At 44.2% G+C, this 24,142-nt stretch overlaps 1 protein-coding gene across 1 annotated transcript in view; it reads right to left on the bottom strand.

Moving 5' to 3' along the window:
• The window catches only part of ACACA (acetyl-CoA carboxylase alpha), a 124,894-nt gene that overhangs the window by 78,193 nt on the left and 22,559 nt on the right, over nt 1-24,142 (bottom strand). Inside the window, exons 10-29 of the mRNA XM_080563324.1 lie at nt 23,840-23,861; nt 23,189-23,450; nt 22,478-22,648; nt 19,271-19,432; nt 18,525-18,688; nt 17,589-17,739; nt 17,139-17,242; nt 16,203-16,284; nt 15,926-16,071; nt 14,543-14,693; nt 13,088-13,222; nt 12,075-12,221; nt 11,367-11,555; nt 10,662-10,762; nt 9,914-10,002; nt 8,499-8,623; nt 5,012-5,125; nt 3,350-3,463; nt 2,531-2,620; nt 1,938-2,056 (exon numbers count right to left, since the gene is read on the bottom strand). Coding sequence (XP_080419450.1) covers nt 1,938-2,056; nt 2,531-2,620; nt 3,350-3,463; nt 5,012-5,125; nt 8,499-8,623; nt 9,914-10,002; nt 10,662-10,762; nt 11,367-11,555; nt 12,075-12,221; nt 13,088-13,222; nt 14,543-14,693; nt 15,926-16,071; nt 16,203-16,284; nt 17,139-17,242; nt 17,589-17,739; nt 18,525-18,688; nt 19,271-19,432; nt 22,478-22,648; nt 23,189-23,450; nt 23,840-23,861 — 2,638 coding nt within the window. The remainder of the gene's footprint in view (nt 1-1,937; nt 2,057-2,530; nt 2,621-3,349; nt 3,464-5,011; nt 5,126-8,498; nt 8,624-9,913; nt 10,003-10,661; nt 10,763-11,366; nt 11,556-12,074; nt 12,222-13,087; nt 13,223-14,542; nt 14,694-15,925; nt 16,072-16,202; nt 16,285-17,138; nt 17,243-17,588; nt 17,740-18,524; nt 18,689-19,270; nt 19,433-22,477; nt 22,649-23,188; nt 23,451-23,839; nt 23,862-24,142) is intronic.

Below are 24,142 nucleotides of genomic sequence, written 5' to 3'. Positions count from 1 at the left end.
TTGGGATTTGCCCTCAGAGTGCATTTTTAGCTTTTCAGGCTAGGAGTTCATGCTACAGAAGATACAGAAAAACATACGATGGACTTAGAACATCATCGCAAACAACAAAGAAGACTCAAGCAAGACAATGTCAGAGTTTTGAGATTTCAGTGCTCTGTGTCCTGGGATTAACGTACGGACTGCCTGTACAGGGAGCTTAAATCTGCACACTCGGTGCTAGTTTGATTCCCTCAGTATCCTGCTATCTGCTGTGCTTTAGCTCCCAGCCACACAATAGCTGCACAAGGAGGTACACGCTGCAAACAGCTGCATTAAGCAACAGGAGTGAAATTCATCAGCAGCAGATCGAGGTGCAACTCCAAGGAACCAAACCTGCCTATGCAAGCAGTGAATTTGTCCCCAACGTCTGCTTGCCTTTGCACAAGGACTGCAATGCATTTTCATTCAACCATCAGCACTGCCGATGGTTGAGAAGCAGAACTGAGCTTCAGAACGTTACTACAGCAAATTCAGCATAAAGGGGAGAGGAGATTTCAGGACAAAGGAGCTGTTCCCCAAGCAGGTAACAGTTCTCATCTTCCAGCTGACCTTGTCCAATTAAGCTTGTGCACAGTAACAGCGCAGTGGTCAGCACTGGCAGGCCAAACAACCCGCAAGCAACAGAGGTGACTGAGACTAGCAAAGAGTGGAAACGGAGAAAGAATGGGAAGGAGAGAGAGAGATTATGATAAAGGGGCACTAAAAATAGTATGCAATTATTTACAAATATTCTAGAGATGCAGAAAACAGATGAGACCAAATGCATGTCCCATTTGTACCATGAGTGTTTTGTGCTGCTTGTTGAGGACAGTCATTCATTTCTAGCAAACCAGATTCTGAAAACCATTTCATAAAATGTACTGATGGATTCTCAATGAAGCGAGACTGGACCCCATTGCCCAGCCCCACCAAAAATAAAATAAGGAAAAAGATGCTTGGAAACAAAGGAGGAAAATAGCACGGGGACCACGCCGCCGATCCAGCGCAGACCAACAGTGGCACCTGGCGGCCACGGAGGCTCAAGCGCGCCGCTGGGCTCCAGCAGTCCCCTGCCTGGGACAAAAAGAGTCTGGAACAAAACATCCTCCTGAGGTCCTGCTGGAAATGAAAAACCACTGGGACCGACTAACCTGACAGACGCTAAAAAAGTTCTGAAAAATCAAGGGTTTTTTAAAGTGCTCTTCGCACACACTAGGAGATGCGACCTGTCTATAAGGGGGCAGGGAACAGCTGATGGTTTTGGTTGCAACTTTAAGATTCAGTTATTGCGAGAAATATATTCTGAAAAATACTGACCGAAAACCAAAATATTTCAACTCTTCCATCTCTGTATAACATGCATTTACATGTACATCTTAGTCTCCTCTGTCAAACAAACAAAGGCTGCCAGTCCTTACTTATTACACTATGAAAAAATTCACCTTATCCAGTAAAGCCAGGTTTGAAAGTAGAGCCAATCACAAACAGTTACAGAGAGCTGGCAGGGGAGCACTGCAGAAAGAGGAGGGAGATTGTCTGACTGTTCTTTATTAAAACTCCTACTACTGATTATTCTGTCTGGAATCGCATCCTTCAGACAGCTCGGGATTCAGCTAGAACTGAAGTTACAGAGCAAAGCTACTACACAAGCTTAACTGAAAACTGGAACACATGAGAACTGTATTATATTTAAATGAATCCAAATTCCTGGAACTAGTACCCACAGCTCCTGAGGCTTTTAATAATTTAAGAGAAGGAAGTGGGTAATGTAGGGTTTTATCCTAACCAATTTGTGCTTATTTGAAGCACCGGGAACTAACCATTTTTCTACCAATTCTATTCCAAGATTTCTCCACCAAGACAGCATGTAGTTCCTCATAAACCTCTGGTCCCAAAGGCACCTGAATATGTGATCTGACCTGTTTGGATGGGAGGTAGGTAGCATGAACTGGAACTCCACCACACAAGTGTTATCCTTCAGCTGGCGATGCTGGACGCTGTTTAATTCGTAGGCAATGTATGCCCTTCGAACATACACCTGGTTAAAGAGAAACTCAGTCAGCTTAACTGTGCTGCGGAGGCACAGAGGAGGAAGGCAAATGACACAGCAAGAGAGCTCTTGAAAATATTACGAACAATACAGATACCTCCAAATGAATATCTAGATAGAAATCTAATTCAACCAGAGTAAGTTAAATATTGTCATTTGAGAAAGGCCAGTCTGGCAGCATACAACCATCACCACAAGGCACCGGGTGGGCCGACCATATTCTCTGACAGCAGCTTCACCTTCAATCCTTTCAACCATGTAAATCTTCTTCAAGCAGAGAAGATAATTTGTATCTGAAATTTCAGCCAATTATGAATGTTAATGCTGTTAAATGCCAAACTCCAGCTATGCCAGATTCCACACAACCTACAGCTCCCAATCTTGCAAGGTGACACTGATTATAAAATAAAATAAAATAAAATAAAATTTAAATGTTTATTTTTTCAGTGGGAAAAAACTCACCTCTAAAGCTGCCATTCTTACCACCTGGTTACTGTGGTAGAAAAAGTTGGGTAGCACATCAAAGATGGATGTTTCTGACAAAATGAGTTTCTAGAAGAGATTATATAAAGCAGCGTTAAAAGACAACTCCCCATCTTGCAAATAGGATCAGGCTAAAAAGCAAAAAGGAAAAGCGAAAACAAACAAAAAACAAGATGAAGCCTGACTAGTTCTGATTTCCTTGCCTTTCCTGTTGCTCAGCAAGGATTAGGACCTTTTAACGTGAAATACTGGCTAGGTGCAGCATAAAGCCGCGAGCTTTTATGTCCGAGCTCTCTGCCTGTTTATTACAACAGAAGCTGCTTCATGTGGTCCCACCACTTTCAGTCAGCCTATTCACTGACTGTAAAACATTCATCAATTCAATATACATCACAATTAAGTCTTTGGTTACCCAAAGAAAAACACGACTTGTGACCCCAGCTCTCAGGAACTCTTGACTAACAACCTCAAATAAACCCACTTCTAGAAACCAGCACCAGCACTAAGCAGTGTAAATGGGGGAGAGCAGAAGAGTTTGTTATCTCTTCAGAGGACATCTTCACAACCCACGAATGCTGTGGCATGGCAAGGCAGGTCACAGAGAGCTCTGGTAGCCAGGGTTTGATCCTCTTCGTGGGATTTAGTGTTGCAATGCAAACAAAAATGAAGGGGAAGCTAGAAACCAGACTGATAGAATGTAAGGCCACAAGGACCTGAGGACTACAGGTGAGATTTTACTGCAGAAACGGTAAGCTCCCTGAGGAGGAAGCAGGGGAACAGGAAGAGCGTGGCAGATACCTGCAGGTTCTCAATGCAGAACTGGTGTCCATACATGTCAATAGCGGACAGGAAGATGGACTCCACCTGGTTGTGACGCAGCTCGTAGGACGGCAAATGGGAAGCAATGAGAACCTGGTAAACAGCAAACACAAAGCGTGTCAGTGAAAGGAGCTCTGCTGCACCAGCGGCAGGAGGCTCTAACTCCAAGGCAGCAATAGCCCGCTCCGTCCCAGAAGAGGTGTCTGGCTTCTCCTGCGAATCCTGTGGCACCTGGGTGATGCTGCAAACTCCCTCCCCTCCCCAGCCTCATTTGTGTATCTGCTCGGTTTGTATTATTGGCAATTCCCCATGGAGAAAAGGAACAGCTTCAATCAAGTTCCATCAGTGCATGTGATTTAGCACTGCAGAGCTGCTAGTCCTGGGGATTGCCTGACCGGCTGTTAATTGGAAAGCAGATCTGGCAGGCAGCAGCTGTGGGGAGGCCAGCAATGGAGACCGCCTTTCACAGCTTCCGAGCAGAGCAAGCAGGAGCCACTGGTGCCAAGTATTAAATGCCCAACATGAAGGATACAGAGATAGGAAGGGGAAGCAGCTTGCAGGGGAAAATGAAGTGCAAGAGCAACATAAAGACATACACAAGGACTGCAGCACTATCCCCAGCATGCTGCTGAGAGGTTCAATAACTCTGAATGGTTCAAGGACACAAATACAATCCTGAAGGAAACATAAGGTCACTGAGCAGCTTCAAACACCACATTCATTTTCAACAGTCAAGCTCTGAAATAAAAGGAGAGATCCCCAAAGTGTCAGCTTCCCTGCTGCAGACTTTTAGAATGGAGATAGGGACTGCAGAGCGAGAGGAGTGATCAGACTTCAGGGTTAGCACTATCGCGAAACGATTATGCCCTCTCACTCCTTCCTGGCTGCACACTAACCACTGAAGAGAAAGCTCACAATAATAAAAGGGTGGATGTCTGGCATTCAAATTATTATCTGAACTAGACTCTTGGAAATGACAGTATCAAAAGTTTTTCCAATTATTTTCAGCTTAAAAAGAAATTTAATAAAGTAACCCAAAAGCTAGAAGAAACCTTAAAAAAAAAAAAAGACCAACGTATTCTTTGCAATAATTCCTTAGGAACATCTGATTCTCATGTAAATTTCTCTCCCTGTTCTCTGCACAGACTGATTTGCAGTTGTAGGGTAGCTGATGAACCCAGATAGCACGTCCTGTTTACTGTACAGCTGCCGGTGCGTTCCAGGCAGCCTGTGCTTGTCAGGTTCACAGATTATGGAGCCAGAAGCAACCACAGCGAGCATGTATTTCGACTTCCTTTATCACACAAACCATAGTCTACTCTCAGGTAATTCCTGTTTAAGCCAGACAACATTTTGGAGGAACAGGGGAATGTAACCCTAACATAAAAATGCACAGTGATTCAGAATCCATTGCAATCTTTCACAGACTGTCACAATGGTTAATCACTGGTTAATTACCTTCATTGTTGGGCTGCTCACAGTAGCCTACTCTTCACATTTGCATAGCTATCAAATAAACATCATGAGATACAGACTTTCCAAGAGAGCAAGCCCCAAGTGGGAGCAGCCCTGGTATTGATCTGATCAGCAAAGGCACAGTCTGTCTCTAACGGGCTCGGATGGCTGAAAACGCTCCCTTACCTGCCGCGCTCGCAGAGCCACTTTGGCGTTGGTTGTCTTGCTGAGCTGGGTCAGCTCTGTCAGAATATTAATCAGCTCATCTGTCAAGGTGGGGTCACGGCCACATAGCTGGTCCTAAAAACAAAAAGAATTGAAAATGTTGAAAACAGAGGAAAAACATCCTCTCTTCCTCTTACAAAGGGGTTTAAATGTGACATATATACACAGATGCTCTCAGATGCTGGACCACATAACCTTTAGAGGTCCCTGTTTAAATCATTCTGCAGTTCTGTTCCATCAAGGGTAAAAATATTAGGCATCCAAGAATTTTGCGCATGTAACGTCCAAGAATTTTACACATATAACAAAAGCTAAAAAGCTACAGAGAAGGAAATGACTGGCACCACTACCTATTTTCTTATTTGCAGCATGTGCTCTGGCACCCACACACTTCAGAAATGCTGACTTGTCAAAGACACTCAAGTAAAACATTATCCCATTACCCAGTTCCAGTCTTATACCAGAAGTTCCCCCAACAATGTAAAATTCAAAAAGCACCTAATTGCAGCAGAATGCTTCGTGTAACACACAGAAATTAGCAAACCCTCACTATGAGAGCTGACCCAACAAAGAGTTTAACTGCCTGAAATTTCAAGAGATTTTAAATGTGCAGATTTTCCCTGGCAGGTTTATCAAAGCGAAAAACAGAAATCGAAATAATACAAGTCCCATGTCCATTAATAAGTAACAGCTCGTACCACATACAATCCCAAAGCTAAATAGCTTTTTCCCCACAATGTTCTTGACCCTTTCTCTCTGACCCCACACAAGCGCAATGTCATCTCTAGGAGTGATGGTGCAAAGCTCTCAGTGAGAGAGACCAAAGCTAAATCATTTTAAAAAATGCAACAAACTAAGCTCCTGTTAGACTGTTGCCTCCCACTAGCCAGCCCAGGACCAGCAAACACTAAAACGACTACTTCCAAAGAAAGTTCTGTAAATCTAACCACTCTAGATCGGTGTGTGAATTCACAGCGAGTAATTCAGTAACTGCCTCTGGTGTGTTGGGAGGACAAATGCCTGGGTGCTGTCCTATTAATTCTTGTTACTTTCAGCAGTAAGCAGGACACGGGACATATGCCACGCCATCTAACACAAGCGATTCTATCCAGTTAAGGGGAGGATGCGCATACAACAGTGAGTTAAGTACATAAAATGAATACACAACTTCAAATCACACCATATTTCAACAAACACATGAAAGATGGAGTAGTTCCCATCCCGCCTTAAACGCCTGCTAGCTAAAAATGTGAATGATGGCAGCATAACGCTATTACTAAAACCATCCTCAGAGCCCTTTGTTAATAATGGATTCCTAGGGATACATCAATAACAGCAACACAAGCATCAAGGTGTTTTGACATGACATTTGCCCTTGGAGGACAAACGTAACCATCCCACATAAATAGCCTGGCAACCCGTAAAATGCCACCGCCTTCGCCATGATTACCAAATGTGCCAGGGGGGCCCTCGGACAAGAAGAGTAATGCGCGTCCGACGGAAGAGGAATGATGGGCCTTTGGCTAGTGGGGTGACCTGTAACTCAGCAGGCTGTAGTTCCTAGCTCTGCCACAGACAACGCGGCGACCTGAGGTCCGTCGCCCTTCCTGAGCCTCCGTTACCCGCTTGAGCCAAGCGGCCCCCGCCACACAGCTCCCTGTGAGGGTCTAACAGAGGATGTACGAGCAGAACCCGTGTCCCTGGTCAGCCACCTCCTCGGCTCCTCTGCCACACGCAGGAAGGCCTCTCCAGCAGGCTGTACGTCCCAGCAACGTGGGATGGTGGCCTTTACTTGAGATGAAATATCTGACAGTGTGGGAAGAAAGAGCACAGACAAAAGACAAAGGAAAACTCGGAGAGTCTTTAGTCTTCTTCTGTTCTTCCTGGCTCCCAGCACACCCCTCGCTGCCTCAGCCAGACACTTCACCTCCTGACGTGAAGACACGGCAAGACTTCACCTCCAAGACACGGCTTGCATGGAGGTGAAAATCTAGACAAAAAGTTTCAGTCCCATTTTAGCAAGAAATAATCAGGATGACAACAACAAAATAAAGCAGGTAGCTGGCGCTACACTGGCTTTTGCCTGCACTGATTGGCAAAGGCAGTGAGCAAAGCCTCAAACCAGCTCTTTGACAAGGCCTTAACGCCTCCCCGGCACCCCCGTGTAATTACACACTTGAGTGACTGGACTCTGAAGAAAATTGAAGGCCTGAGCTGCGAACAGCTGCCATTTTCTCTCTCCATCACGCCAGCATGATTACTTGAGAAATGAACAGCCCCGGCTCAAAGCTACTCCAGAATTCTCAGAGGAAATATGGCTCCGTGTTCAAATAATGAGATTCTTAAGGCAAGCGTTACTTACAATCACACCACACACCAAAAAGAGAAAGAAAAAAAAAAAGGAAAAAAATGAGAGCCAGAAAGAGAGAATTTCAGGGTCCTTATATCCTACAAATTAGAATTTAAGAAACCCAGCCTCTGCCTAGGACAATTATGAGCCTTTTTCTGCTTTTGAGAGTTATTTTGTGGATGGCTACTTTGGAAATACTTTTGGCCGTAACAGACCACATTGTATTTTTTTAGAAAAGGAAAAAAGGGGGGGAGGGACGAAGTCAGAAGGGGGGGGGGGGGTTCTACTGTAATTAGCCCCTTAACAAGCTGTACACCTAACTCCAGCCTGTGCTGAAAATCATGTTGTAGCCAAATTCATCCTGCCTTGAGGAATGTGAGAATTCACTCTGCTTCAAAGCCTTATGCAGAATGAAGATTTTCTGAGGCTTTTTAGGGAAAAGAAAAAGAGAGGCAGGACTCAGTTGCTAGGTTTTTATTTATTTTTCCTGAGAATGAAATTTGCTGGGGGAATGTTACCCATCAGAGAGCAGCGGAGGTTAATAAGAGCTGAGATTTTCACAAGCCAGTATCAAGACAGAAGAACACGGGAAGATGATGACAGGTCCCAGCACAACGATTTGTATGTGTTTCTGGGGTGGAATCCATATGCAAGAGATTCCCCAATCTTTGCAAGCCCCCTGGACAGCTACACACCATTCCTAGGGCCAGAGATCTGATCTGGAGTGACCAGCTTTGTGCTGAGACATCGAGTCCTAGCCTGATTCCACCACACAGCCGGTCAGAAAGCATCGCTGCGGACCTGCAGTGAGACTTTCTGAGCCTACAGCCAGGAAGAAACTAAGACAGCAACTGCAAGCACGTGAGACCAAACCATGGCTCATCAAGGAAGAACATGTGAAACCACTCAAGGACACCAATACAGGCTGGCTGATGCCATTCACTAAGAAGAAAGCATGAAGGAATTCCATATTACTGCCACTGCACCTGTAGCTAGGAGGTTAGCATCCGTAAGAACGAGAGCTGTCAGTTCAGTACCTTTCAAAGCATCAAACACACAGCTACAAGGAGAAGCAAATTTCTAGATCAGACGACTTACAATGAGCATTGTAACAAGCAGGTTCTTCTTGGTGACCTGAGCATGTGAGAAGATGTAGTTCAATACAGCATTCATGTCGCTTTTATTCTCTTCCCGAAGGGCAAAGACACACTTGTCATAGTGACCTGCAATCAGAAGTGCACATTTTTGCCAGCCTCCAAACCTCTGTGTCATGGAATATATGTGACTAGATGCGTCTATTTTTTTTTTACATATACTTTTTGAGAATCTACTTTGCATGATCCATACAATCAGCTGTGGGATGGAAGCATTCCTCCCCACACCCACACCCCTCAACTGCAAATTTTAATTAAAGCAGTTGAATTTCTCTTATTAAAATAGTTGAAATACCAAATACCTTGTGAGCAATACAAAGTGGGGAATGATGAGCCCAGTCTCTTTCATTCAAATTTCAACCAGAATGAAATAATAGAAAAAAGACTTGCACCATCCTCTACCACCAGCAAACTGAAGTGCAAAGGACTCTTCAGCACCAATACTGCAGGAATAGGGGCAGGACAAAAGAAAAGTAGAGCAGAATCTGAACTACCTGTAAGAACTTGAGCCTCAAAATTAGCTAGTCCTTCATTGCCATCTTGTGCCTGGATACAGTAGTGCAATGTGTTTATTTCAGTTCTCAGTGTCAAGTTGGTTTGAGGCTTATTCTTTTGAACACTGAAAAACTTCATGGTATTTTACAGCAGGTGCAAATAACCTCAGAGACTTATTTTTTTACTGCACTTTATTTTCTTACTGCAGAATTTAACAAGGAGCAAGATAGAACTAAACATCATAGTGAATTTAAACAGTTTTTCTGATTCTAATTTTTCTGCAGATGCTCAGAATTCAGAAAATAAAAATCCAGCTTCTAATATGAAGCTTCTGCATGTGGAACACGCGATGTGTGGAGGTCTCTAGCTGGAGGCCACTACTGACAGTGTCAGAGAAATCAAAGGAGAACCACTTTATCTCTGCTCTAGAACAAGCTCAGAGACTGGCTGAGCCTTAGCAAGCTCAATAACTACAACCCATAATTCAGTCAATCTGTCTCTTTACTCCAGATCATATGGAAGTCCTCACTTAGAGGATTATAAACTCATATGGAAACTGTTCTTTTGAAGATTTACAGGGAAAAGGAGCAATCCTAGTCTGAAAAGAAGCCAGAGTCACATTATGGCACCTAAACTACGGGTAAGGTGGCAGAGGATGTGAAAGACGATGGACTTGGCAACAGTGGAAACGAGTAGAACAGACAACTTTGGGGTGGAGTTTGTCATTTGCTGGTTCAAACTGATGATACATAAGCATTATGAGCACTAGGAAAGCTCAAACTGGACATAAGCGCTTCTCTACAAAAAAAAAAAGAAAAAAAACGTCTTTCAGGAATCAAGTGCTTGACGTGCACAGCGACTCACCATGCTGAAACTGAGTCTCCACCTTCAGATACTGCCGGAGCAGGTCCATCACCACAGCCTTCATGTGACCCCGAATACCACTCCGGTACCTGCAGAAGCAAATAGGTCAAACCTAGCACTGAGTGAGACTGTCGCTGCCCTGTTTCTGAAGCTGCAAGTGAGTAATGCTCAACACGGATGGCAGAATAAGTCTGCTTGCATGTGGAAAGAAGCACACCTGGTCCTGGAAAACACTGGACAACCTCTGCAACCAGAGAGAATGTGAAACTTCTACCATTACTGTTGTGGGTTAGCATGGCTCATGCTTTGCATCAAAACGCCCTTTTACTTCCCAAAATATCACAACTCTAGTAGCTGAAAGGCATGACACACCAGCTGCTTGACAAAATGCCCAAGATGGGATCAGCGTCAGGACAGAAGTTAAATCTTTCTTTCATAAGGCAAAGAGAAAAAGGAAGGATCTGTATGTGTGCTTCACACAGGCAGCCAGGAGCCACACACACACGGTCCCCTCACTGTTTTTCAGGTTGGAAATTAGGAGAAATTTCTTCTCAGAAAGTGGTTGGGAATTGGAACTGGTTGCCCAGGGAGGTGGTGGAGTCACTGTCCCAGGGGGTGTTTTAAGGAAAGCTTGGATGTCGTACTTAGGGACATGGTTTAGTGGGTAATATTGGTGGCAGGGGGACGGTTGGACTAGATGATCTTGGAGGTCTTTTCCAACCTTAGTGCTTCTGTGAAAACAGCTCACCTTTGTACAAGCTGCACAATGCTCTGCGTGTTCATGAAGAAGACCTCACGCTCTGATTTGCGGTTCAAAGTGGCTGCATGGCTATCCAGGATATTGGCAATCTGAAAGAGAGAAGTCTCATGACAGTTCCAGTCCTGGATGGGAAGATCTGGCTGAGCAACTAGGGCAGAAACTGAGGACATCCAGATAAACCAGACCAGAGCTCCAGCAGACTTCAGCAAAGGCCAAAGCCTTAAACTACTAAGGAAGTTAATGGCCTGACAATGACGGAAAAATTGATGCACAACATCATATACTAAGGAAATCATCTTCCAACATCTCATTACCTGATTAGGCTTTCCTTAGTCGCAACCATTCTTTTTTAAGGATATGTTGACACTAGAAAGTGCACTGTAGCATACATACCAGCCAAAAAGCAAGTAAATAAATGCCCACAAGGCCACTGATATGATTAAACTGCTTCCAATTCCCAATCTAGCCTGACTAAAGCTATACTGAGCAGAGAACACACAGCCCTCAGCACAGGTAAAGAAGGCAAACCTTTAAGCTTAAGTGATCCAGTAAGTATCTTTCATCATGAAGATCATAGACTCAAAAGTACCTTTCAGGTCCATATAACCTCCAGCTAATTTAAAGGAATTTTATACCTCTCTTTGCCCCAACAAAAAACATTTTTTCTTCCTCTATATAAGTGTGGTTGATCACCTGTTGGCTGGGAAACTGGCAAAGGACTGATGTGATGTTGCTGGCATACTGGGCCATCTCCTTCTTGATGGACTTCTCCACATTGGGTGGGATCCGTCCAGAAACACTGGTCATGATGTCCTGAAGTTCCAGCAGAGGCAAAGATGGATCTCTCAGGGTCTTCATTAGTCGCTCAACCCAGCCCTTCACCTAGAGACAAGTCAGTGTAAAGACAAACATAAGGAAAAAAATAAGCAGCAAGAAGGGAGAAAAGGAAAGGCTGTTCAGTGAGGTCTTCGTCAGTACTGCTGCACCACACAGCTAGTACAGGGACTAAAAGGGAGAATTGCGGTAGGTAACAAAGCTTCTGTGCCACCTTCCACCAGAACCTTGCTTAGATTCATTCACCTTCATTCCTCCTCCCTCCAGGACTTCTACCACAGCTGGCTGTGCTGGCAGCTCACACCTACCGGGCTGCAGACACAAGCAGTAAAGCTCAAGTTCAGCTCCTATCTTTTGCTCTGTTTTGGGCGCCACAGATGGGAGTATCCCACCTTGCCCCTGGTGAGACTGGCTATCGGGAAACCCAAGAAAGAAAACAGAAGCCAGCAGGCACTAGCAAGGTAGTACAGCCCTGACTCTTGGTCCCTTGGCTGTGACACACAAATTGTCCAGCCTTACCTTGAACAGAAGGAGTATTTGCTCTCAGAAACAAGAAGTAAACAATACCTTGCTGCTGAAGTAGGGCTCTGGCAGGCAGTATCCGTTCATCACATTGACCAGGTTATCTAGGACATAATGGAAGATGCGATGGAGTTTCTCGCCTCGAAGTGCTGTGCTCTGGATCTGTGGCAAGGTGCCCGTGTGCAGTTCAGCCTGGAAACACAAGCAAGCACCACAGTGTCACTAACCCTCCAAAATGGCATTGGCCATGGTGGTAACCTCCAGTTATCCTCAGCTGAAGGCTCAGATTTAATTTGGAAGAATTCCCAAAGTCGAAAATGCTCTTGGGTGACAGAGACAGAAGTTATGAGCTGGATCACCAACAGTTCTATGTTGTGTATTGTTGTATTCACCCACAAAACAAGCTTCCAGCCTCTCTCCCAAATATGCTACAGTTGATATCACTGTTTATATCAAGGATGACAAAAATTTCAACAGAAAGCAGAAGAAAGGACAACTGTTTATGCTGACAATCACCTTCTACCCCCTGCATGACAACCTCCCAGAATTTTCAACTAGCTACTGCTAAAGGAATGATAGATTCTTTTCCACCACCATCAGCTACATCCCAGCCTACCAGTCCTAAATGAATACATTTGTTTGCCTTTCACTTTAAAAAAGATCCAGATTTACTACCATTGCTCTCACAGGGTCTGACACCTTGGAGCCTGTCCTCCAGAAGAGAGTCACAAAGAAGAGCCCAAGATAAAAAGAATAAGTGTGCAGAGGAATAAAGCAGGTAGGAAGATCTGGCCAACCACCAATATCATCAACAGCCATGTATCCCCAATAGCACTGAGATAAGAGCACAACAAGAACGGTACCAAAGCTTAGCCTAAATCAGAGGACGAGACAGTAATCCGAGTCCTAGTCCTCATGTAACAAATGTTACAGTGACAATTCCAGCACAGTGCACAAATCTGAAATTGGTTCAGCTCATTGGACCATCTTGCAGCACTCTCAACATCGTTCCCCTATTAAAAACACAGCAAACATCTGTGCGTCCTGCAACTTCTCACCTGCTGAACCCTGCTGGGATCATCCAGTTGGAGCTTGGCAATCACACAGCCTGGATCCAACACTGCCCCAGGGCGTTTGACGTAATGGATGCAGCCCGATTCTCCTACTGTTAGTGTCATCACCATTTTCATCACCTGTAGCAAGGAAACAGGTTACCCACTCAGCTTTCATTCTCCCCAGATGGCTCTAGCTTTGTGAGCTAGCAGCCAATATCTTACCGCAGACCAACAAACCCGCATGACCACCTTTTGTATTCAGGTTTTCTCAAAGGCTTGAACATACACACATGGTGAATGAAACTCCGGGAATTTAAGTGAATGGTAGAACAAATTACTAGGCCACAAATTAGTGCAGCAGGAAGCTGTTTGGACCGATGGATACACAAGTAGGTCCCACATTCAACACAGATAGCTGCAGATATAATTTACTACTGCAGATATAATTTATTACTGCAGCACTCTTAGAAATGGGAGAGCCACTGTCAAACGCTACAGCAACACACTTGCTTTTAGCAGAGGGAATTAGGATTACTTTCTAGAGGTCACAGGTCTCAGCCTTCTGTTCACAAACAGAGATGCTCTCAGTTCAGCCAAGGAAGCTCTTGCCTTTGGAGCAGAAGAGTTGGGTTTGGGGGACAGTCTAGTTTTACCACTGCTGTAGCACACACCACAACTGGGAATACAGGAATTAAGCAGGTGGTGCCTTCTTAGCTGTTGCTCAGTTGCAGTGTAAAAGAGTTTACATAAAATATCTAGATCTATGGCTTGATAGTTTTCTCCTACACAATCCCTGCAACTGCTTTAATTGCCCCTCTCGCAACACACCCTTCCCTCCCTCAAATCTGTCTTGAGCCATGGACTCCTACACAACCTCTCAAGCTTTCCTCACTATGCCGCAGAAATTGTTAGTCCTCCTCCCCTCGAAGTGTTAAGTAACTTCCAAGGGAGAAGGGAGGAGTGGTGTTTATTTTCAGCTTAACTTGTCTGATCAACCTGATAAATAATCAGGTAATCAGAGAAGTCTTAATTTGTTACTTAATCCCAGCATATACCTCTGCTTCTGAGTCTTTGTAAATGCTAAGCAGGGACTTACAAACAGAAGGCCTTCTTCACCATAGTTAGAAGACATGGAACACATGGATCCCATTCTCCTTTGATATCACAGCAAGACAATAACCATGATAATAGCTCCCATGGCTGAGAAATTTTGCTTATCGCCTGATGCAGTCATTAATGCTCAAATTGCAGCTGTTAATTTCTTCCCCACCACACTGTTCTGTTTGCTGATTCCTGCACTAGTCCAAGTTAAAACACAGATAAAACTTGGAGAGGAAATACTCAGAATGATTCCTCATTCTCAATTCCCAGTTCCAGAACATTCAATTTATTTCCTCCTCAGCTTTTGCATGGACAGGTTCAGCAGCTGCAGCCTACTCAGTCCTTTGAGACTTTTACCTCGATTTCTGCAAAGCATTGGCCTGCAAACACGTGTCCGCCGTCCTCCACCACATACTGAATAAGCTTCCCGGCTGAAGGCGAGCGCAGGATGGAGGGATCGTTCTCCTTTTCAAACACACAGGTCTTGTTACCTATAGTGATGCGATACCTAGGAAATAACAGGAAAAATAGAATCATTGAATCATTTAGGTTGGAAAAGTCCTTCAAGGCCATGAAGTCCAACCATCCACCTAACACTCCACGTCCTCTGCCAACCCATGTCGGTAAGTGCCTCATCCGCACATCTCTGAAATACTTCCAGGGATGCCGACACCTGGGCAGCTCACTCCAATGCCTAACCACCCCTTCTGTGAAGAAATTCTTTCTGATATCCAATCTAAACCTCCCCTGGCACAACTTGAGGCCGTTGCCTCGTGTCCTATCACTTGTCACCTGAGAAGAGAGACCGGTACCCACCTCACTGCAGCCCCCTTAGCAACACTGCACACATGCTTCTTCTCTACCCATGGATATCACTCACTGTTAGAACCAGAACCAATGAAGTTCAGGAATTCATATAAACAAAAACTGATATTAGTGGAGATTGCACTCGCCATACTTAACACACAACACATTCAACAAACCCCATGCAAAATCCTCTTGTACATGGAGCAAAGCTGAAAAGAGCAGGATGTACCCATGCATTAAACTAAGGTTGAATCTTTATAGCATTTGCCAACCCAGAAAGTTATCCAAACTCTCTCTGAACTCCTGAGCAGATTTGCTACATTTGCCATAGAAACTAAACCAGCAGAGGGGGCAATGTGATTCCAAATCCAGAAGGTGGAGATTTACTGACATTCTGGTTTTCACCTCCACGTGTTTCATCTCAGAAACTAAAGCATTCAGCATCCCACAAGAAATAACACAATCTTCCTCTGTGAGGACCAAGGTCTCCTTCAATGTCTTTCAGATTACCCAGCTTAGGGTCACGGAAAGAACAACTTCTCACACTTTCACAGAAATCACAAGTCGATCAAAAAACTACGTCTAAGGGAAACGGGGATCTAAGCACTAGCTCACCTAAGCAACCTACAAATCAAATGGTTGGTCAGCGTACTAAGTTCCTCTCCCAGGTGACCAGATATAATCCAAAAAGGGCACTTTTAAAGAGCCAGCAGGAGAATATACACCACATCAGTACGCGCTCAGATCTTTCTTGTAAAAGTATCCCAGATATGCTCTTTAGATGAAAACAACTTCTCCCTGCAAACTCATCGATAATAATACATCCACTAAGCTCTTCCATTCCCAGTTGATCACTGGGAAGCAGAAGGTTACGAGTACACCTAATCTTGACTTGTATGGAAATGTTAGACAATAAATTTTACAGGTTGCTACCTGTCCACTTCTTCCTTCATGTAAGTAGTATAGCTGCTGCCATCATAGGACAGGAGCAGTCCTCCATCGCTCAGCCGGTGCACATCGACTTCTACACAGGAGCTGTTCATGATGACCACGTAGGAGTTGGGAGACTGTCGGGTCACCTGCAGATCCACAAGAAGAAGTATTACATGCAAGAGACATGGCATGTATTACAAAGATTAAGCCAGAGCAGCACACAGACATTTCCAACTAATGGTGGCAAGAGGATGGTTCTTCACACTGTGCAACTTACCTTCAGCACATACTTCCGCCCTTCATAGATGAGTTCCACATCCACGGTGTTCAGCAGAGTATGAGCAGGCAGAACTTGGCCCCTTGAAGAAGAAGCACAAAACAAAACATGCTTTCCAGAAGCCATTAAATGGCTATCAGGGGCCCAAGGAAATTCAAAGACATATGCAAGAACTAGGCTCTTAAACCATCTCTTCTTAAAAGAGGTACACAACCATTTGATAAAGCCATTCCACCTCTCCCTACCCATACAGATCACCTCGACTTTCCTTTCCATTCACCAGCTTTTGCCTTTGAGTCATCAAAGAAGCATCACAGTCCAAGTTACAGAACTTATAGCGTGACTTAGCACTGGGATAAAGCAGCTCTTCCCCCTGTTTGCAGTGTGGAGTCACCAACAGGACACTGAAGGGAGGTACTATTAAAAATGGATTTGCCTGGGTCATACCAGGTTTAGCCTGACGGAGCATTATGACTAGGTTCCCTACAGTGCCTGTTCTACTTTAAAGCCAGCAGGAACAGATAGGATTTTCTAAGTACTAGTGGGAAACATTCAATTTTGAAAATTATGTCAAATCTGGAAAATTAAATCAATTGTCAAAACAGGAGGATAGTATATGGTGATTCAAGACTCCCTAAAATGTTGGTGTGGCAGCACAAAGGGAAAAAGAACTCCACATTTCTGCACCATTTCTTGAAGCTTCTGCCAAAACAGCTAGAAATCAAACCAATCTGTTCAGACAGCAGGGGATATCTGGGGAGATGCATAGATATGTGCCAGTTTTCTTAGGCTGGTAGACAAACAGCTACCAGAGAACAGAGAGCAGATAGCAAGCTCTGTGCATTTCTGGCTTGTACTGTACTTGAACAAAACTTGCAAGTCAAAAATAATTACAATCTGCTTGTCAGCTGTCTACCCAATCAGCCTGCAGCTTACCTTTCTAGAGAGTGCAGGAAGTTTGAGACACTGTTCCGTAAGCTCACATCAGCCACGTGAAGAGCTCCACATACCACTCCTAGCATGGTATCAGGCCTTTCAGCCTAGAAAGAAAGAGTACATAAAACAGTTACATCTCCTTTAGCCTAAAAGCCAAAATACTAGCCTTATTTCTCACATACACTAAGATGCTTTTATGGCCAACTCTAAAACCACTTTCCCCGGACAAAACAGTGACCTGAAGAAGAATCAAGCCTGGTGAAAATGTTAATTTGTAAAGTAGAAAATTAAGGATTTAGGAGTGGGAATTAAGCACTCCTAAATCCTTGTCTTCTTGCAACCATCATCCACCAAGCTTTCCTACTCTCTGTTTCTCACTCTCTCCGCTCCACCTTCTCCTCTTCCTCTCCCTCTCTCCAGTTTGTAGTCATGTAAAGCAAACATCCGCACCTGTACTTTCTCAGCAATAAGCCGATCCAACCAGCCAGTATCAATGCGGTTCTGCTGGAAGCTTTCTGTTTCCAACAGTTTAATCAAGTACTCAACAGTGGTTCGGAAATCCCCTCGGATGGACAGCTCCTTCAAAGCCACCACCATGTTTCTGAAAAAGAAAAGAATACCCATTATCCATCCCATATTAACAGTAATGTGCAAGCTGGTAACTCTAGATAGTTCCCCATGAGTTGCCTGGAAAAACTAGTCGGAAAAGAATAGCAGAAGAATACATGCACTGGAGCAAGATCCTATGTGGCACGCTTGGGAATTAAACAATATTGATTTTCTTCAATCTGCTGCTGATGTGAACCAGAAAAGCTAAGCCAGCACCAGCTACGAGATCAGGAGCTCCTGCTGTCATCATCATCCAAGTACCTATTACACGCAAGAAGTATACACAGAATGACAGACGCTGTCACCATCCCACCCAGAATGGAACAGTGGAAAGACTCTGGATGAAAAATGGCTTGGGATGACAGGTCAGACAGTCCTGTCTTACGACAGGACTTTTATGTTCCACATCACGAGGACGCACAGTGGTTTACAACGCATAGTAAGTTATCAATGTTGTTCCAATTAGAAGCCTTCCACCTGAATGCTTTCTCAGAGGGACTTCAACAGAATGGTAGCTGTATCTTACCCCAGCAGCAGGCATGCAAGGCAGGAATGAAGCAGAAAGGAAAAAAATAAAGAGAAGTAACCAAAAAGTCTAGAAATATAGGTGCAACACAGTGGAATTGCAAAGCAAGATGGGATGAAAAGCCTGACCATGACATGGAAGGCAAGTTAAGAGAGGGAAACTTCTCTTAAAACTCCTAAAATAAAGAAGTCTAGTTTTATCCATGGCGCTTTGGATTAAAAAGGACCAAAACAAGCTATTGTTTTACTTACGAGATGGCTTCTTCACGATTCTCTCCCCAAGAGAAGCAGTGACCAAACTGAGAATCAGCAAACTCATGAAGCCCTCCTGCAGCAGCAACACTGAAATAGCCCCAGACGTTCTTATTGCTGCGGAAATTCAGTTCCTGGACTGTACCAGAACTAGGCTTAAATCCCTGTAAAGACAGACAGACATTGCTATACACCCTAAAGAAAAAGCAAATAATCCAGAATTAGGGGGGTAATCCGAGTTCTAAAGAGCATCTCTTTGCACTGCAACATGATGCACACATAGCTAAGTTCAGGCTGAATCTGTAAAGAGTTCAGTGCCAAAGCACAGCATGGTTCTCGAGAATACAGAAATGCAGGAACTGTTGCAATTCAGAAACTACGGAAAACCGAAGACCTTAGCTTTTGTGAGGTCAACAACACTTTAGCAGTTAATAATGACAGCATGCTTGGGGACAATAAAGTCACAACAGAAAGAAGTCCTAATGCTAAGGCATAGCTACAATCTGTTATATCCCAGGAAGATGAGGAGACAAAGGTAAACATACTGTACAACACACCTGTGTCAGCCCATTCATGTTCTTCTAGTGTCTAACCACAGCCTAGAGAGCTATCAGCTAAGGAAGATAAGGGAAGAATCTTTTTAAGATGCTGCCAAACCTTCCAGGAACAGCAGCAGGACTGAACCTAGCTGTAAAGCTTGGGGTTATCAGAGTGTAGTTAGGAACTACAGAATTTAAAACACTCACCTCATCAGGATTCTCACTGGTGATACGTGCAGCAATAACATGGCCACGTGGACAGGGAACATGAGCTGAATTCTCAAAATCAATAGCTCCATCTCCCCATGGAGAAACACCATACATCACTCGGATATCCTTGATCCTGTGGAGTGGAATCCCCATGGCAATCTAAGGGGGAGAAACAGTATTTACCACCACTAAGCAAGTTCCTTTACTCCCAAAGTCGTTCTTCCTTGAAGAACTAATTCCACAAATTCTCCGCAGAAGCTGACGCCGCAGTTCCAGTATGGCAAATACACGTGCCTGTTTTCTTATGTGAGCCTTCTCCATGGACACATCTTGGAACATTCCCAGTTCTCAGGACAGCTGAACTGAGCGTAATAGCCACCTTAAGCCTTTCAGACAGTATTTTCCATTGACTGATTAAAGGGCTCCAAAGAAGGCCGGCCAGTGCTAGGTCAGCTGAGGATGGGCATACATTAGGCCTGTTAAAAATATACTAAGGTGCCAGTGAGACAGATGGCCCCTAACTGGTTGTATGAGACCTTTGTGGAATTTCGCAACCATGAACTGCAGAGAGGGTAACCCGCAGAACTGGCTGCTGACCGCAGCCTTACGGACTAAAGTCCCAGTAGTCATTAACTGTTTTTTTTTTGTTTGATTTGTTGTTTTTTTAGTTGGTTTTGGTTATGTTTTTTTGGTTTTTTTTTCAGCTACAGTTCAAAAAGGCTGAGCTTTAGTTCAACCATTTCTCTTAGCTGTCTATTAGCCAGACACCAACAGATGAAAGAAAAGACCAAACTGGTTACTGCACCAATGCCCCCCTCTATGAAACTGCATCTAGCATCAGCAATATGCAACAACAGTGCCCAAACAATGAGGAAAGCATCTGATCAGCTACAAAACTCTCAATGCCTGGAAAATACATACAGAGAGCTACTGGAATTACCTGCCGAGAGAACGCTCAGGCCAAAACCAAGTGGCCCCCTGACAAAATGAAGATGATCCTGCTCCTCCTGCTTGCTGAAATAAAATGATGATGGTCTTGACTGCTAGCAATTGGATGGGAGATCCATAGCATAAGAGAAGTCATGATGTGTCTGCCAAGCAGAGGGAGCTAGCTTTATGCCAAAGCACTTATGGTCTGGAAACGTACGTCTGTTCAAGCTTTCCAGTTCCTACCAGATCACATACCCTTTCATGCCTGCAGGCATTCAAAACAAGCTGCTCATCCTTGAAGGGCAACATCTTTTGCCAGTGCCTTGGGTGACAGAGCTGAGAGAGTTACTTCTTTCCAAACCCAAAGCAAATTGCTCCAAAGGCTTAGCAAGAAGAGAACTTCACGTTCATGAGATTTGGGCCAAGTCAGCACAGTGAATCCAGCCACAGCTGCATGAAGCACAGCGATGGCTGACAAACTGCATCATGCAAGTCCAAGTAGCTGCATCTCCCATGCAACAGCCAGTCTTCCTTTTTTGCAAGGAGACTGATACAACCTGGTTCCTGTGAGCTCTCTGCTTTGACGACACTGAAGAGGGATTGTCTGTCACAGAGCGTGCAGAGCACTAGACTCAATTTGATGGCCTCTACCTTGGCCTCTCCATTGTACAGACACATCTTGCAATTTCAGGAAAGGCAGGAATTCAACATAATAAAGGTGAAAGTAAAAGTTAGGTTAGCAGAGCTACGAGTTTCCAACACTCCTGCAACTAGCTCTTAGCCAAGAACAGCCTAGAAGACATTCCAGTTCAACTATTTGTTTCCTCCACCATCTGTCCAATAAACTTCAAAACACGAACATCAGGGAGGAGAAAGAAAATGGGAAAGGCAACAAGAGGGTAAGAATGGGAGAGATGAGAAAATGAAAGGAAAAATACACCTAGAGTCCCTACTGTGCTGTAAGACAGAGAAACAGAAGGAAGGGAAGAGGACTGTGGCGTTTATCCACCAATGGAAAAGACTGGGACTGAGAAGAGGGAGACAGCATGGCAGCATGGAGTGTGCAACAAATGTTTTCTACAGCGTCTGTGAAGGATTCCTTCATTATTTTGGGGGGATCAGAACAACAAAAAGCCTACGGGTTCATATAAACCATAACTGTCTCTCATTGTGATGACCTCCCCTTGAAAAAGCAATAAATCAAGACAAATTCTTGGTCACTGTCTACTTGTCTTGTCACATCTACTTGAGTACCTAATTATTAGGCACAAAACCTATGTTGTAGAAGGACCAAAGAGCAGGGGCCTCAGCTAGGAAGAGGAACCATCTGCTATGAGTGAGGGGCTTGGGGAAGTGGAAACAATTGCCCTGGAAGTCAGGAATTGCTAATCAAAATTAAAAAGATCACAGTCACTTTCCTGAACTCCAAACAACTGCTGAACTTGCTGAAAGATGAAAATTCCAGTTGTCTGTTCTTTTTTCCCTCTCTTTTGTCATTAGAAATTCTGGGAATACTGTTCTCCCTTGGAGGCAGTGGAGTGGCTGATGCACTGCTCAAAACTGGCACAGCAGTTGATTGCTCTCTTAACCTCAGAAGCCAACTCATTCAACAAAATAATTTTAGAGCTTTAAGAACTACTCACGTCTAAAGCCTGTTGAGACAGGCCTTTTACGCACAACCTTTCCTTAAATCGGTTTTCCTACCTTTACATTTTATTCCTCTGCTGCTTCACACTCCTTTTAACTGAAGGTCTCCCTAAGCAGTCCAGAACAACTAGAAAATAACCTCTCTTTGCTTTCCAAATCCAAAAGAACCAAATGGTAGAACCGTCACTTAGTTGAACAGTCCTAACAGAAGGGGAAGAATATTTTGAAACACAGTTGTTTTGCTCCAGCCACAGAAGGTAAATCCCAAGCTGGTAAAGTACCCAAACAGGTCTATTAATTGTTGGGTGGTTTTGTTGGGAAGGAAGAGTGGGGGATACAAGTAACACCTACCTGCACTTGAGGATATAGGCCATATTTGGTCACGCTCTCTAACATTTTCCTAACATTCTCTCCTCTATCAGTACCAAGATCTAGTCATCTGCATAACATTAGTGTGTGATCCAGTTTTAACACAGAAACCTGGCAGTGACTCAACAGGAGTCCGCCCCCCCTAATTTTACTAGGGCTTCAGCAGAACAGGTTTTTCGTGGTCAGGCCTCTTCACCATACCACAATTCCGGTACCTCTGAAAGCCTCCAGAAGCTTGGGACCTGGGTCCTGACTCACCTGGAGCTGTGCTGCCGGCAGATTAACATCAGCTACCATCTCCGTGCAGGGGTGCTCCACTTGCAGACGGGGATTCAACTCCAGAAAGTAAAAACTGCCATCCTGGCTGTAGAGGTATTCCACAGTGCCCGCGCTCACATATCCCACCATTTTGGCAAGCTTCACTGCGCACTAGGACACAGGAAAGAAGACTGTTTGTTCTGTTCAGCCACCCCATCCACTTCAGACTTTTTGGTGGCATCCTAAAACATCCAAAAGCTTGTACCCAGCCCAAGAACTGCTCAAAGGAAAGCACATGGCACAGGAGTTTTGGTTTCCAGGCTATTTCATTTACACTGTTTACAAAGGGCAGAATTTGAAGTGCGTATTTGTAACAGTCAGCATTAGAAAACTCATCCAATTCCTGCAGTTTGTTTTTAATGTGACAATACGCATTTAAAATACACTTCCTTCCCATTTTTGAGGTGAAAGCAGTTTTCAATAGAGCTCTAAAACTTTTTGCTAGCACACGGTGGACTCATGCTTGGAAATGTCAGTGGTTGTCCACATAAAGCAGTTTAAGACACATAACCCTAAACTGCTCTTTTAAAAGATTCAACAATGTAAAATTAAAAGATTCAACAACGTAAAGTTACTGGCAATGTAAAAAAAAAAAATCCTGGCTGTTTCTGGAGTCTCATAAGGAAAGAGAATTTTCAGAGCCTCTCTCACCTGCTCCATGTGCTCAAATACCACCGAAGTCGCAATAGAAGCAGGTGCTTCTTCAATAATCTTCTGGTGCCTGCGCTGCACAGAGCAGTCCCGACCAAAGAGAGAGATGGCATTGCCATACTGATCTGCCAGGATCTGCACCTCCAAGTGGCGGGACTGCTTGGCTAGCCTCATTACGAAGATTGGAGAGCCTGGGACTTCAGCTTGAACCTGTAGCAGAGACAGCATATAAACGGACAAATCATTTTTTGTAAACAACTGTCTTAATCACGATCAACCCAAGCTCATTTTTGAAGCAACAGGTATCCATAACATTTCCCCTGGGCCATTTATGGCTGAAAATACCTTGTGTTTGCTTGTATGTAATTGGAGTGCTGTTTCCATCATCTCAGCTCTCCTAAATAATCCATAAGCTAAAGAAGGTTTGTGCCCCTCAGCATTTTACATTTACACTGCAAATACTCTCCATTATTTGGATTTATTCAGCATCTACCAGGATGCTGGGTATTTGACAACTGTTCTGGTTATGCAGATGTATTGAAATCCTACCAACCCAGAGAAGAAAGAATGCATGAACTCATGGTTCAAAACAGCTGAACAGGCTCTGACACGTAGTAGTGTCTTTTTTTAGTTCTTCAGCATTTCCAATACAGTGCTCTTAGAGCCACCAAACCTGAACAGAGAATCACAGAATGGTTTGGGTTGGAAAGGACCTTAGAGATCATTCTAATTCCAACTCCACTGCCTTGGGCAGGGACACCTCCCACTAGACCAGGTTGCCCAAAGCCCCATCCAGCCTGGCCTTGAAAACTTCTGGGGATGGGGCACCCACAACTTCTCTGTGCAGCCTGTGCCAGTGCCTCAGCATCCTCACAGTGAAGAATTTCCTCCTTATATCTAATCTAAACCTCCCCTCCTTCAGTTTAAAAGCCATTTCCCCTTGTCCCCATCACT

The sequence above is a fragment of the Anser brachyrhynchus genome (genome assembly GCF_964034855.1).
Source record: "Anser brachyrhynchus genome assembly, chromosome: 20".
NCBI classification, from domain to species: domain Eukaryota; kingdom Metazoa; phylum Chordata; class Aves; order Anseriformes; family Anatidae; genus Anser; species Anser brachyrhynchus.
This window is presented reverse-complemented; position numbering and strand designations above follow the sequence as displayed.